This window comes from Nuphar pumila, chromosome 11, assembly GCF_984573655.1.
Source record: "Nuphar pumila chromosome 11, dmNupPumi1.hap1.1, whole genome shotgun sequence".
Taxonomy (NCBI): Eukaryota; Viridiplantae; Streptophyta; class Magnoliopsida; order Nymphaeales; family Nymphaeaceae; genus Nuphar; species Nuphar pumila.
Genome location: NC_143259.1, coordinates 5713492 through 5727332, shown reverse-complemented (window position 1 = coordinate 5727332; position 13841 = coordinate 5713492). Strand labels below are relative to the sequence as shown.

The 13841-nt window shown below is 39.2% G+C and overlaps 1 protein-coding gene across 2 annotated transcripts in view; it reads right to left on the bottom strand.

Annotated features, from left to right (window-relative positions):
* Positions 1–905: 905 nt before the first annotated feature.
* LOC149821746 (uncharacterized) overlaps positions 906–13841 on the bottom strand; it is a 49955-nt gene continuing 37019 nt past the window's right edge. For both annotated transcript variants that reach the window (XR_016425867.1, XM_089980520.1), the window contains exons 10-12: positions 2087–2145; positions 1256–1346; positions 906–1180 (exon numbers count right to left, since the gene is read on the bottom strand). Coding sequence is in view for 1 of the 2 variants with exons in the window: in XM_089980520.1 (XP_089836646.1) it covers positions 953–1180; positions 1256–1346; positions 2087–2145 (378 nt within the window). In the remaining variant the exon portion in view is untranslated. The remainder of the gene's footprint in view (positions 1181–1255; positions 1347–2086; positions 2146–13841) is intronic.

The following is a 13841-nucleotide window of genomic DNA, read 5'->3' as shown; positions in this document are numbered from 1 at the left end:
CCGATTAGAATCTAAGTCGAACACAAGGACCCCCAATTAATATATGGAGCTTGGTATGATTTATAAAATTTTATATCAGACCCTCACTTTGGCGAGGGTTACTCATCATAAAAAAAAAGTCACTTTGTAATGTAAAAAGATAAAAAATCATTATTTTGTATTTGCCAAACTTTGGTGCGTTTGAAACTTTGAATACCCCTATTTTCAGAACCAGGGCATTCAAATTTCTAAAGTGAATCACGATTTCAGATAATGAATATCAGGCGTGAAACCCCATTCTTTTAGAAGCCTCTGCAGCTTCACATATTTCCTCAGGCAAGAAACACGGACGGAGCAGAAACCACCATCAATCTGAGAGCTGGATCAGCTAAATATCCAATGTGAGCTACTCAATACCAAATGGATCAAATTTATAAATTAATCTTTAAAATCAATGGCTCATGATCTTCATAAATATTCAAGCATCCAAGAACTGTATTTTTTTCATAAAAAATACATGATCCAACAGTTGATTCCCGGCAAATTCACCATGGTAAACACATGTACATTGTTGGATTTGCAACAAAAGAATTGGAAAAACCCCAGTTCACACAGTAGTTCTCATATTCTAGAGACACCTCGTTGGCATCCCTAAACAAAAACTAAGGAGGCGTCTGGATGACAAAACATGGTTCTGAGCACCCAAACCCCATTTTAGCAGAAAAAAAGAAAAAGAAAAACTGCCACGCAAACTTATGTAATAGATGACAGCCTCATTTGCTATACTTTCCTAAAAGGCATGCACGACAATGTGAAGGAGGTTGACAATTCTAAAATATTTGTTAAATAATAGCCAAGACAAAAGGGTATCAGAAATCATCGATTTTTTTTTTCACACGGAAGAAATGCCACTAAGATTTAAAGACTGAATGTAAAAACACTAACTATATAACTTACCATGAACTTTCTTTTCTTAACAAAATTGAGCAATTTCAAAAACTCTGGCAGTCGTATCCAGCGAGACTGAGACAAGAAATTGTCCATCAGCTGAGACTGCCAAGGATTGAATTGCATCAGAATGTCCAGAGAAGGTTCTCAAACAATTTCCAGACAGGCTGTCCCAAACACGAACTTTTCCATCCACACAGCCAGTAGCTACATACTGGGACGATCCAAGCCACAACAAGCAAGTCACTCCCTCCTGCTAACACATAATGTCACGGCAAAGTAAAATTAATGAAATGGCCTAAAATTTGTAAACACAACTTCAACATGCCTCATGGTCACAGGTGCAGCGTGGCGATGAATGTTGCAGATCCCAAATGTTAAGCTTTTGGTCCATGCCTCCAGTTGCCGCCCAATGAAAACTACAACAAGAGTAAGTGATTGTGTTGAAAACAACTCAGAAAGACACATATCCCTCCTAGAAGTTTAATGGCAAGAATCATGGATATTTTTCTTGTTACAAGTATTACAGGTAAGTTTGGGAAATACAAAAATCATGATTTTTTTGTAAATTTGAATAAAACATCACTAGTAACATAAATGTCTGGATGTAACTTCTTTGTTTATGACAGTAACATAACAAGTAAAAATTAGGAACTTTTTTTTTTCGATGGAAGTAAAAATCATAAACTTAGAACTTTCAAGTACGAGTTGAAAGCTAAAAATTTATATTTCATGCATGAATTAGACTCCTAAAGCCTTCTTTTTATTCCCTGATTGTCATTTTCCCTATGTTTTAACAGATTGTGATGCATCCCAATTATTTTATCCAGCTACTCTTCAGTCTTCCCAGTTCCCATCCATTTACCTAACTAAACTTTTCCACTGCATGTTATGAAAATATAGCAGGTCAGACATCCCCTAGCTTGCTCAACTAGTGCAAAGAAAATCCGTTAATTGTAGTGAGTTTACATGCTCAATCATCCACATTTACAGATACTACAAAATATTCCTGAAAATGCTAGTTAGATCCATTTATTTCAACATAACTTTCTACATTATGCACAATGATCAACACTCTGGTCAAAGGTGCAACTGGTCCTTGCAATTATCCATAGCTTATATTTATAAGTGAAATATTCACGTGAGATATCAAACATACCCCTGTGAAAGTCCAACACACTCAATGGAACTGGTATGAGCAAGAAGAGAACTGATCACCTGTGCCAAGAAAATAACACAAATCAGTTGACTACCTCTTAAAGTTCCAAATGGGGCTTGAAATGTAATTGGTTTCGAACTTGCCATACATCCTTTAAAATTCCTTTGATCACATTAATTCAAAAAATATAGCAAAAAAAAAAACGGAATGCTGAAAGAACAAATATACCGGTACCCAGAAACAAACCAAATATTAAAAGTCTAGAATTGCATGGAAGGTCCACCCTTTGCAAATACAGATATACCATCAAAGGAATTATGCTACTTGCAGAAAAGGTCATAGCCCATAGAAAAAAGATTTAAATCTCCTTTTCTCCTCTTGAAAGAAAGATCACACGTGTTCACTTTGATGAGGTACGACTTCAGTTTTTCTCCCACACAATCCACATGAACTTCAACTATGCTTGAAGCCTAGAACATCAATTGCCTTCATGTGGGACAGTGGGAGTAATATAGAACAGTTGATGTTGATAAAGCCAGCTGTCTGACAATATAGCTAGCAATGTCATCATCACCATCACAGAGAGGTGAAAAATTAAGACTGTCCTGCAAATGTCCCTGAACATTTTGTATGCACTTCATTTTCTGAAGTTCATCAAGTACAAATAATCAAAATATTTTGGCAAAACCTCTAAATCCTTCAAGTCTTTTGTTCAGTTCTTTCTTTTTTTGCATGATCTAACTATTCAGGTCGGCACAATTGGCTTGTCTTGAATTCATGTTGAACCATCAAATAGAAGCCATCACAACCATATTTTGGTTCATCTTTCAACCACAATCTTTAATCCATACATACATAAATATCTTCCTGCAACCGAATGAACATTCCAAAACATATATTTAATTTTTGAGACATTGAATACAAAGGGTCCCCCAAAGATGATTGAAATTTTGAAACTGATGTGGCACCAACCCATGCACGTAGTTCCACAGGGCACATAGATTATGACCATGATCCCCCACTAAGTTCCAAGATTTATATTCAATAAATGGCATGTCCAGACATAAATAAGAATTTCTTTTAGTGTGTCTAGGACACTTCAGCAATTATTCTGTAAGCATTTCCTACTAATGATAATACATTTGAAACTGGAGGAGTCTCCAACACACTCTTTTTCTCCAGGTTGAAAACTAGCGCAGACTTCTTTAAGATCCAGCAAGTCTAACATGACACTATTTGAATACAACTTTTGACATATATTCTTCTCCTCTCTAATGTTAAGATGAATGTATTCTTTTGTACATATATATATATGCAGACGTGTGTGTGTGTGTGTGTGTGTGTGTGTGTGTGTGTGTGTGTGTGTGTGTGTGTGTGTGTGATTAGTCAACATATGTTGACTAAAGTCAACATTGGTTGACTTCTAGCCACTGGACCCTCTCCAACGGCTAGAAGGGGCTTTCTCTTCTCCCCTCTATAAATAAGTGGGTGTGTGCACATGTGAGGTTTGAAAGAGTGTAATGAGTGTTTTGAGTGATTGTAGTGAGGCTCTTTGTAATTTTGCATATCTTTTGTATTATTTGAATTTCATTCTTAATGAAATTGTTTATTTTTCAAGACTTGTCTTTCATTGTTATTTCTATGATGAATATGTATTCAAATACATTGTATTTGTTGGTTCTTGATCCATTCTGGATTACATAAGGATTTGTGTCATTCTCATGACATGGTATTAGAGCTTGGCATCTTGTTCGTGTTTGTTCTTCTAAAGAAAACTCTCTTAATTGATGAATGGCTTGATGATCTCACGTTCTGGTATGTATTTTATATTTGGTAAAGTGCCTATGATAAAATTTCAAAAATTGTTTTTCGTATGATATGATGAAAAATTGGACGTGTTTTTCAAATTAATTGAAATTAAAACTTTATTTTAAATATTTTTTAAATATATTATTGTTTTGTCGGCTCTTGTGTAAGCATGTTGATTCGAAGTATATTTTGAGTATGATAATACTTTTGCTTTAACAAAACATGTTCAAAATTATGTACCAAGTAAATATGTGATTTCTTAAGAATTTTAAAATTAAGATTACGTGTTCTTTATGTTTCTTGCTTTGGTGTGTCCTTAGACACTTGTTGTGTTTGTCCGTTCAGGGCTTTGGTGGATACTTTTGTTCTATCCTATCATCAATAAAATATTATTTTGTTTTGTTAACCACTTTGGATGGATTTAGTGTGCGAGCTTGTGGCTTGTGCATGTTCTTTTGATGCTTTGGTGGAACCCTTCAAGTGTTTACTTTCTTGATTTGGTGAACATCTTCCGGAAACCTTTTATGCTTTCATGTTTAAAATTTACTTTTAAAAAAAAATTCTTGTTGTTGAGTCTCAAGTGACTTTATGTGTTTTGCCTATTGATGATTTATTGACTTGGGTGCTTGCGCCTTCTTGCAACTCTTAGTGGTTTCTTTCTTTGATATTTTATATCATGATTCTTAAAATTTTTATACTTATTGCAAAATTTTTTGTATGACATATGGGTTCATGATTAGAGAAAATTATGTATTAAACATCTGTATAAAAGATCTTCATGAATCTCTACATATGTGCCTTCATTGTCTCATAGTTGACTAATGATTTAGATTAAGCTTCTTAAAACCATTATTCTTGTCTCCTTTTATTAAATCTTTGTGCCTTGGTGCATGTGTCCCTTAATTGGCAAATTTATAAAAGGTAATCTAAAAATTTCATCTTCTATGTGTTGATTGCTTGCTTGTTCAAATTTATGAAAAAAGATCATGTATTGCATATAATTGCAACAATTGACATATTGTTGTGCATATGATTGCACTCTATTCATGCTAAAGTTTTCATCTACATTTTCAAGGGTTATGAGTGATGTCTCGTCACTTGTCTTGGGTCTAATTGATGGTTGACTATGTCACACGGACTCGGCTCTAAGATCGACGCACTTGCGTCGACACACACCGACACGGGTGCAGCTCGGACTCGGTCAACCCGACCCTGGGTGCGGTCAACGCACCCAGGGTCATTTTGGTCCATTTTTTGGATTTTTTTTTTAAAATTTTCTGGGCTACAAAATTTAAAAAAAAATTCTTTGGGGGGGGGGGGGGGCAGGGGGGCGCTGCGGGAGGAACCCCCCCCTCCTGTAAGGAAAAAAACCCTGAATCAGGCTTCACAACTCATCACCTGTCCCCTAATGGGCCCAACTTTGACCGAGTCTTATATATATATATATATATATATATATATATATATATATATATATATATATATATATATATATATATATATATATATATATATATATATAGCCGAGTCTCCGTGTCCAAAATTTTTGAAATTGCGCCACACCCGTGTTGCACCCGCACCCACACCCATGTGACATAGATGGTTGATTGGCCTTTGAACTCATTTGTTAGTATTTTGAGTTAGTTGTTGAGGTGAGTTATGTGTGCATCATAAATCATCTTATAAATCAACAATTATCAAAGTTTATGAGTGTTATGTCGACACCAGTCTTAAATTTGATTGATAGTTGATTGACCTTTGAATCCATATATGCTCGTGTTGATTCAGAGATGTTTGTTGAGATGAGTTATGCGCACCTCGTTTTATATCAGTTCAAATTGTCAACTTATGGGTTGACTCTAACTAATAGTTGTTTGATCTCTAGATCTGAGTGTGTTGTATTACTCATTTGTTGTAAGGTAATTATTATTATGAATGCTTATAACCCTGTTTATCCGTGATAGCTATCTATTTTTGGAATCATTGTGTTTCGAAAGATGGTTAAAATTGATATTCTTATTGATAACATTAGTGTGTTTTTATTACAAGCTTTCTTACCTCGAGTATCTTCTTATTTTTATGCCTCGTATCTAAGTGTCATTATATGTAGACAAAAGATGTTTGTTCACACCATGTGTGTTTTTAGCCCATTGGTGACATTGTAATTATACTCTTGTTCTAGTAGCTGATACACTCATGTTGAGTGTCATTATATATAGATAAGAGATGGTTATTCACACTTTTGTGTGTTTGTTTAGCTAATAAGTGGCATTGTGATTATACTCTGGTTCTAGTAGCTGATACACTCATGTTGAATGTTATTATATGTAGACAAGAAATGTTTATTCACACTTTTGTGTGTTTATTTAGCCCATAAGTGGCATTGAGATAATACTCTTGTTCTAGTAATTGATACACTCATTTTGAGTGTTATTATATGTAGACAAGAGATATTTATTCACAATTTTTTGTGTGTTTTTAGCCCATAAGTAGCATTGAGATTATGCTCTTGTTCTAGTCGCTGATATACTTGATTTTTGAGGATTGGAGATCTAGTGACATGATTCATTGTGGTGGTCAAACTAGTATCTTAATTTACAAAATTTATACATGATGTATGAGATTTTTTCATCTCTTCATCATTTTTTCTAAACCTATTTTCTCTTTTATGAGAAATGGTTGTTGAAATATTTTAATGCATTTTGTACTATGCTTTAGTTGCATGACTTATTCCATGATTAATTGTCTTGCATAATTTGCATAAGTTTATGCTTTTTCAAGCATATATTCAATAAAGAATATATTTTTTACTTGTTTGTGTTGCCCTTCGTTGGCACTTTGTATGTTCCATAGTGGACTTGTGCTTTTGCACTTTTATGCTTATATTATGTCTTTGTGCCTTTGTATTGTCCACTCCTGGACTTGTATGTGCTTTTGCACTTTGTTTTTGTAATTCTGCAAACTCCGTTACATGCTTTTCTAAGCATTTCATTAGTATGCTCATAATGGCTATTGTGTGCATCTGGTTGCTCTTGAGATTGATCTCACTTTGTATTACTTTTTGGTAAGACTGGTGCTTGTACACTTCTATTGTATTTGTGTGGATCCTCATTAGGATCCCTTTTTTTTGCTTGTTTTCTAAGCATGTGTTATCTCTTAAAATTGGTCCATAAGTAACTTTTTTAGTTGTATGGCTAATATTGCTTCTAAAATGAAATTGATCTGTGTATTTGATTTTTCTTAAATCTTTTATTGAGTAATTGAAATCATTTCTTATCTTTCGCTGTGTAAAAATAATTTGCTATTTATATATCTTTGTGAGTTACTTCTTCATGATATTGATAATATTGAAAATTTATGCTAATCATGCAGTAATATGCCTTTTATGAGAGATATATGTACGCATGATTTTCATGAATGATTAAAGTGATAAATGAGGGTTGCGGTAGGCCTGTGACAGCTAGCATAAAAACTTAGTCATACCCTATGAATATGAACCAATATGAGAATTTCGTTGGGGCGTTCCCTACTGAGCGACGTGCTGTACTCTATAGGCCCGGAGGCAGTGATAAATGGGCAAGGGTTGCTAGGTCGTCGCCCGAAAGCGACGCGTCACACCGGCGCCCGGGTGTGGTGTCAAATAGGCAAGGGTTCCCTCACTTTGTTGGACGGGTGGGGGTAAAGAAGTTAGTCGAAGACCATAAAATTAGGTTAGCCACTTGGAACATAGGATCTTTAATTGGTAAGTTGGTAGAGTTAGTAGATGTTATGTGTAGGAGAAAAATTGATATTTTATGTTTACAAGAGACCAAATGGGTAGGTGAGAAAGCAAAAGTGATAGAACCTTGGGGATATAAGATTTGGTATACAGGAATAAATAAGAATAGGAATGGAGTAGGGATTGTTATGAGTCGTGAGTTTATAATAATGTAGTTGAGGTCCGTAGGAAGGGTGATAGGATTTTACTTATTAAATTAGTATTAGGTACGATTATTATTAGTATTATTAGTGTTTATGCACCTCAAGTAGGTTTAGATGATTCCATTAAGCGTCAATTTTGGGAAGAATTAGATGGAGTAGTACAAGGGATATCTTATGGAGAAAGACTTTTCATCGGCGGTGACCTTAATGGACATGTAGGCATTGGTAGGGATGGATTTGAGAGTATCCATGGAGGCTATGATATAGGAGAAAGAAACGAAAGTGGAGAAAGAATTTTAGATTTTGGTTTGTCCTATGATATGATCTTAGCAAACACTTGGTTTAGGAAGAGGGAGTCTCATCTAGTAACATTTAAAAGTGGGGTTAATACGAGTCAAATAGATTTTTCCTACTTAGAAAAAGAGATAGGGGTTGTTGCATCGATTGTAAGGTTATACCAGGAGAAAGTGTAGCTACACAACATAGAGTCTTAATTTTAGATCTTAGAATTAGACAATGCCACAAAATGGATAGACATAGGATAAATCCTAGAATTAAGTGGTGGGCACTGAAAGGAGCTAAACAAATAATGTTTGTAGAGCGGGTAGTTAAGGAAGTTGATTCGTGTCTCGAGGAGGATTCATAATCAATGTAGAATAAGATAGCGGGTGGCATGAGAAAGGTGGCTAAGGAGGTATTTGGTGAGTCTAAAGGCGGTGCACCGCTAGGTAAGGATACATCGTGGTGGAACGAGGATGTCAAATTAGCTATTAAGGTTAAAAGCAAGGTTTTAAAACCCGTGACTCGGAACTCGACTCGTTCTTTATTGACTCGTGACTCGACGGGTCAACTCGGTGACTCGGACCGGGTTTTGTTAACTTTTGATTTTAAAAGAAAAACAATATATAATTTGTCTGAAACCATGTTTTTGAGTAAACAGTCTCCAAATGTCTCTAAGAATATAAAAACAACTGCAAAGAGCTATAGAGGTTTGCTTGAATAATTGAATTTGATATCTATACAAGCACTTTGACTAATTCATGACTTGAATTAGAGGATTTGGTCACCATGAGTTCAATCTGCTACTAACTAAGGTTCCTAAAATGGCCAATCATATATGCTAGCTTGTTTTAAAAGTTTTGATTCCCTCTCTAACAAATCCATAAATGTAAAACAGGGATATATGTGCATATTGAAAGTTTACAGAATGCCCAATATCAACATAAATAAGCAATTTTCTCTCATGTATAAAACTATGCAGGAAATATATTAATGGCACAACTATAAAAAGACTACTAATATTTGAATATGTACAATGCTTGTTCACATAACAAATGGATGATGAAACCTAAATGTGACTTCCCATAGGCACAGTTGACCTGCCATATATAGTGAGAATCATTTCTTTAAAATATTTTGCTAGAATAAGTTGATAACACAGGGTGAACAGTAGTTCGAACAACATGGCGAGTCAGTCCGAGTCAGGCCGAGTCAAGCCCGAGTTTTGGCAAACTGAGTTTGCCTTGATGGGTTGACTCGCTGGAGGGGCGAGCCGAGCCGAGTCAGCCGAGTTGACTCGGCGAGTTTTAAAACACTGGTTAAAAGAGAGTGTTATAGAAATCTAAGTAAGAGTCATGATAATGAGAATTTGGAGAAGTATATGATAGCAAAGAAGAAAGCTAAAAAAGTAGTTCGGAACGCGAGGGATAAGGTATATAAGGAGGTTTATGACAAGTTGGATACCAAAGAGGGCGAGAAGGATATTTATAGGCTTGCAAAGATGAGAGATAGGAAATCGAGGGATCTGGGTGTCACGGGCTTATTTTGGAAGCCACGTGCGGCACCTGGCAACCCAACCAGGTCAACCTTCCTAGTTCAGAAAGCACGCAAACACCTCTCACAAGGGTGTCTAATCACATCCGAGCATACACAATCTCAAAGAGAGAGAGAGAGAGAGAGAGAGAGAGATAGCAGCATAGGCAACGAAAGCAACTTCCATTCATAAGTTGGCAATTACAAAGGGGGAGGGGAGAGCAAGAGAGAGAGAGAGGGGGGAGGGACCCGTTACTTTTCTTGGTTAACGGGGGATCTTAGGCCAAAGGCCAGTTATAGAGCACTCGCAGGGGTCCTAAGAGGCATTTACATCAAGTAAGGAGGAATCAACATGGCAGGGTGGAACACACTCCCCCACCCAAACTGGCGCCGTCCTCGGCGCCATCTTTTTTCTGATAGTCTTCGATTGCTTGCTGAAACTGACGAATATTTCGTGGAGTCTCCCAACTGGCATCACTCACTGGTAGACCTTTCCATTTCACTAGATACTTCTTCACTTCTCCAAGATAGTTATGGACATGATCAATGATAAAATCAACTTCTCGTGAGACTGGCACTGTTGTAGAGGGGGCTCGTTGAGGAATAGGAGCTCGTTGAGGCAGACTGCGACTCAGATCTTCTTCATCTTCGTGGAATGGCTTCAGATTGCATACATGAAAGACAGGATGTACCTGAAAGCTGGGAGGGAGGTCTAGTCTATAAGCTAGCTTGCCGATTCTCTGGACGATGGGGAAGGGTCCATCATACTTTCGAATGAGTCCCCGATGGTGCCCCCGAAATATAGCTGTCCTCTCTGGGTATAATTTGACCAACACTTTCTCCCCAACTTGGAATTCAACGGCCCGTCGTCCCTGATCTGCCCACTTCTTCATTCGCTTAGCTGCTTTGTGTAGGAATGCCTTTGCTAGTTCTGTCTGATCATGCCAGTTCTTAACAAAATTATAGGCAAAGGGCGCCTTTCCTCGACCTCGAGCAGCTAAGGAGTGCGGTGTCTGAGGCTGCTGTCCTATCACAATCTCGAAGGGACTATGCCCTGATGATTCACTCTTTTGAAGATTATAGCAGAACTGAGCTATATCGAGTAGATCCTTCCAATTCTTCTGATTAGCGTTCACAAAGTGTCTCAAGTAGTCCTCCAACATCCCGTTAATGCGTTCGGTCTGGCCATCAGTTTGGGGATGAAAACTGGTAGAGAAGTGCAATTCGGATCCCAACAACCGAAAGACTTCTCTCCAAAACTTACCTGTGAACCGAGCATCTCGATCACTAATAATGCTCTCTGGAATTCCCCAATACTTCACAACATGCTTCACAAAGAGTTGAGCCGTGTCCTCTGCCGAACAATGATTTGGGCCTGGCACGAATGTTGCATATTTTGAAAATCTATCAACCACGACAAAGATGATACTGCATCCCTCAACTGTTGGTAAGCTGACAATAAAATCCATCGAGATACTTTCCCAAGGTCGACTCGGCACAGGTAGTGGCTCCAACAATCCTGCTGTCCTCTGATTCATGGCCTTGTCCTGCTGACAGACCAAGCAGGTACGCACGTACCCATCTATGTCATCGCGCATCTGCGGCCAGTAGTAAACTCGCTCTATCAAGGCAAAGGTTCTCTCTTGGCCTGGGTGACCAGCCCATAGGGAGTCATGGCACTCCTTCAATATTTCTCGTCGTAGTGCCCCCCACCGGGGAACATAAACTCGACCCCCAACTGTCATCAACAATCTATCTTGTTCCCAAAATCGCCTGGTTTTCCCCTCTTTCACCAGAGAAAGCAGCTGTCGCGCCATGGGATCCTTCCGTAAGCCCTCCCGAATTCTATCAAGGAGGTCACTTCGAGGTCCAGTACTTCTACTAGCATCTTCCAACAAGGCCGCCAGTCCAGCCTTCCTACTCAAGGCATCCGCCACTACATTAGTCCTTCCAGGTTTATACTCTAAAACCATGTCAAATTCTGCTAGAAACTCCTGCCACCGAGCTTGTTTTGGACTAAGCTTTTTCTGAGTTTGGAAGTAGCTCGTAGCTACATTGTCGGTGTAGGTAATGAATGTCAACCCCAATAAGTAGGGACTCCAGGCACGTAAGCAATGGACTACGGCGGTCATTTCCCGTTCATGCACTGTATATCGCTGCTCAGCACTGTTCAACTTTCGACTCTCGAAAGCTATTGGGTGACCATTTTGCATTAGTACACCTCCAATTGCAAAATCCGACGCATCTGTATAGACTTCGAATGGTTTTCCTTGGTCCGATAATTGCAACACTGGTTCCTTGGCCATGACGTCTTTTAGACCTTCGAAGGCTTGCTGACACTCTTCTGTCCACTCCCACTTTTTGTCTTTCTTCAATAATTCAGTTAGCGGCGCCGCGATAGCTGAATATCCTTCGATAAAGCGCCGATAGTAGTTTGCCAGACCTAAGAAGGATCGAAGCTCCGGAACCTTGGTTGGACTTCCCCAATCCTGAATAGCTCTTATCTTCTGGCTATCTATCCTTAAGCAGCCTTTCCCGATCACGTGGCCCAAGAAACTTATCTCATCCTGGCCGAACATACACTTTTCCCTTTTTACACATAACTCATTGTCTTTTAAAATCTTGACACTATGCGCAGGTGTCGCATGTGTTCTTCCATATCCTGGCTATACACCACAATGTCATCGAGGTATACAACCACAAAACGATCCAAGTGAGGATAGAATATCTGATTCATCAGTGTAGAGAACGTTGCAGGAGCATTCGTCAAGCCAAACGGCATCACCAAAAACTCGAAAGCATCATACCTCGTCACACAAGTGGTTTTGGCTTCGTCTCCTTCGGCAATTCTGACTTGCCAATACCCTGAACGCAGATCCAATTTCGAGAACACCCGGGCTTCCCCTAATTGGTCAAACAAATCAGCGATCAGTGGCACGGGATATTTGTTCTTGACAGTCAGTTTGTTCAGTGCCCGATAGTCCACACAAAGCCTTTTGGACCCATCATGCTTGGTCTGGAATAAGACAGGGGCTCCAAAAGGGGCTTTTGAAGGGCGAATGATTCCGGCAGCCAACATTTCGTCTAACTGTCTTCTGAGTTCAACCAGCTCGGGTGGGGCCATTCTGTAAGGCACCATGGCAGGGGGTCGTGCACCTGGCACCAACTCAATCTGATGATCTACTTCTCTTCGCGGTGGCAACTGTCTCGGCAACTCCTCGGGCATTACTTCTTGAAATTCTTCCAATATTGCGGCTATAGGTGGTGGCACTTCCGTAGGAAGTTTCTCACTGGTTTCCTCTCTCATTGTCACTAGAAATGTTTGATCACCTCGTTGGAGGCCCTTCTTAATTTGCAGGGCGGAAACCAAACGAACATTTGGTGCCCCCAACGTCGAGGCAGGAATCATACATGGCGATTCTTCACTCATAAAGCTGACAACATCCAAGTGAGGCATAGGCACAGCCTTGCTTGCTCGTAAAAATTCCATCCCCAAAATGACTTTGAAGTCATCCAACGGAACAATAGAGAAGTCTGTTCTGCCAACCCACTAACCAGCCCCAACTGTCACATTTCGAGAGACTCCCAGAATAGGTTGTGCTGCGGAGTTCACAGCTTTTATGCGACTAACTTTTTGTTCCCATCGTAGGCCCAACCTTCGGGCCTCATCTTCGGCCATGAAATTGTGAGTAGCCCCCGTATCGACCATTGCCTTCGTAGCTCTTCCGTTGATGGACATCGCTAGGTACATTAGTTCCTTCTTAACCGTGGGGGCTGCAGAAGAAGATTCTCCTAGCGCATTCACCCTTTGTACCGCCCCCATCCTGACGTCCTCCTCTACCGGGGCTTCCTCCATCTCAATGGCATTAGCCGCCCTTCTTCCTGCATTCCCCGCATTTTGATTAGGGCAATTTCGAGCAAAGTGATTTCCGCTGCAATACCAACACCGAAGATTTGGGTGAATCGGCCTGTTCCCTAGAATCCCCTCTTGACGTGCTTGTTGCTGATTTCTCTGATCTCTAGGGGGAGGTCGATACTGGTTCCTGGCTTGACCTCCGGCAACATTGCCTTGATTTGGCCGTCCCTGAGCGGCCCCGCGATTTGGGTTCTCAACTATCTGTTCCGCTATAGTCATTGCACTTATCAGGTCTGTCGGTCTCATACGAGTTAATTCCTGTTGAGCCCAGAACTGTAGGCCCTTTTTGAAGCAATA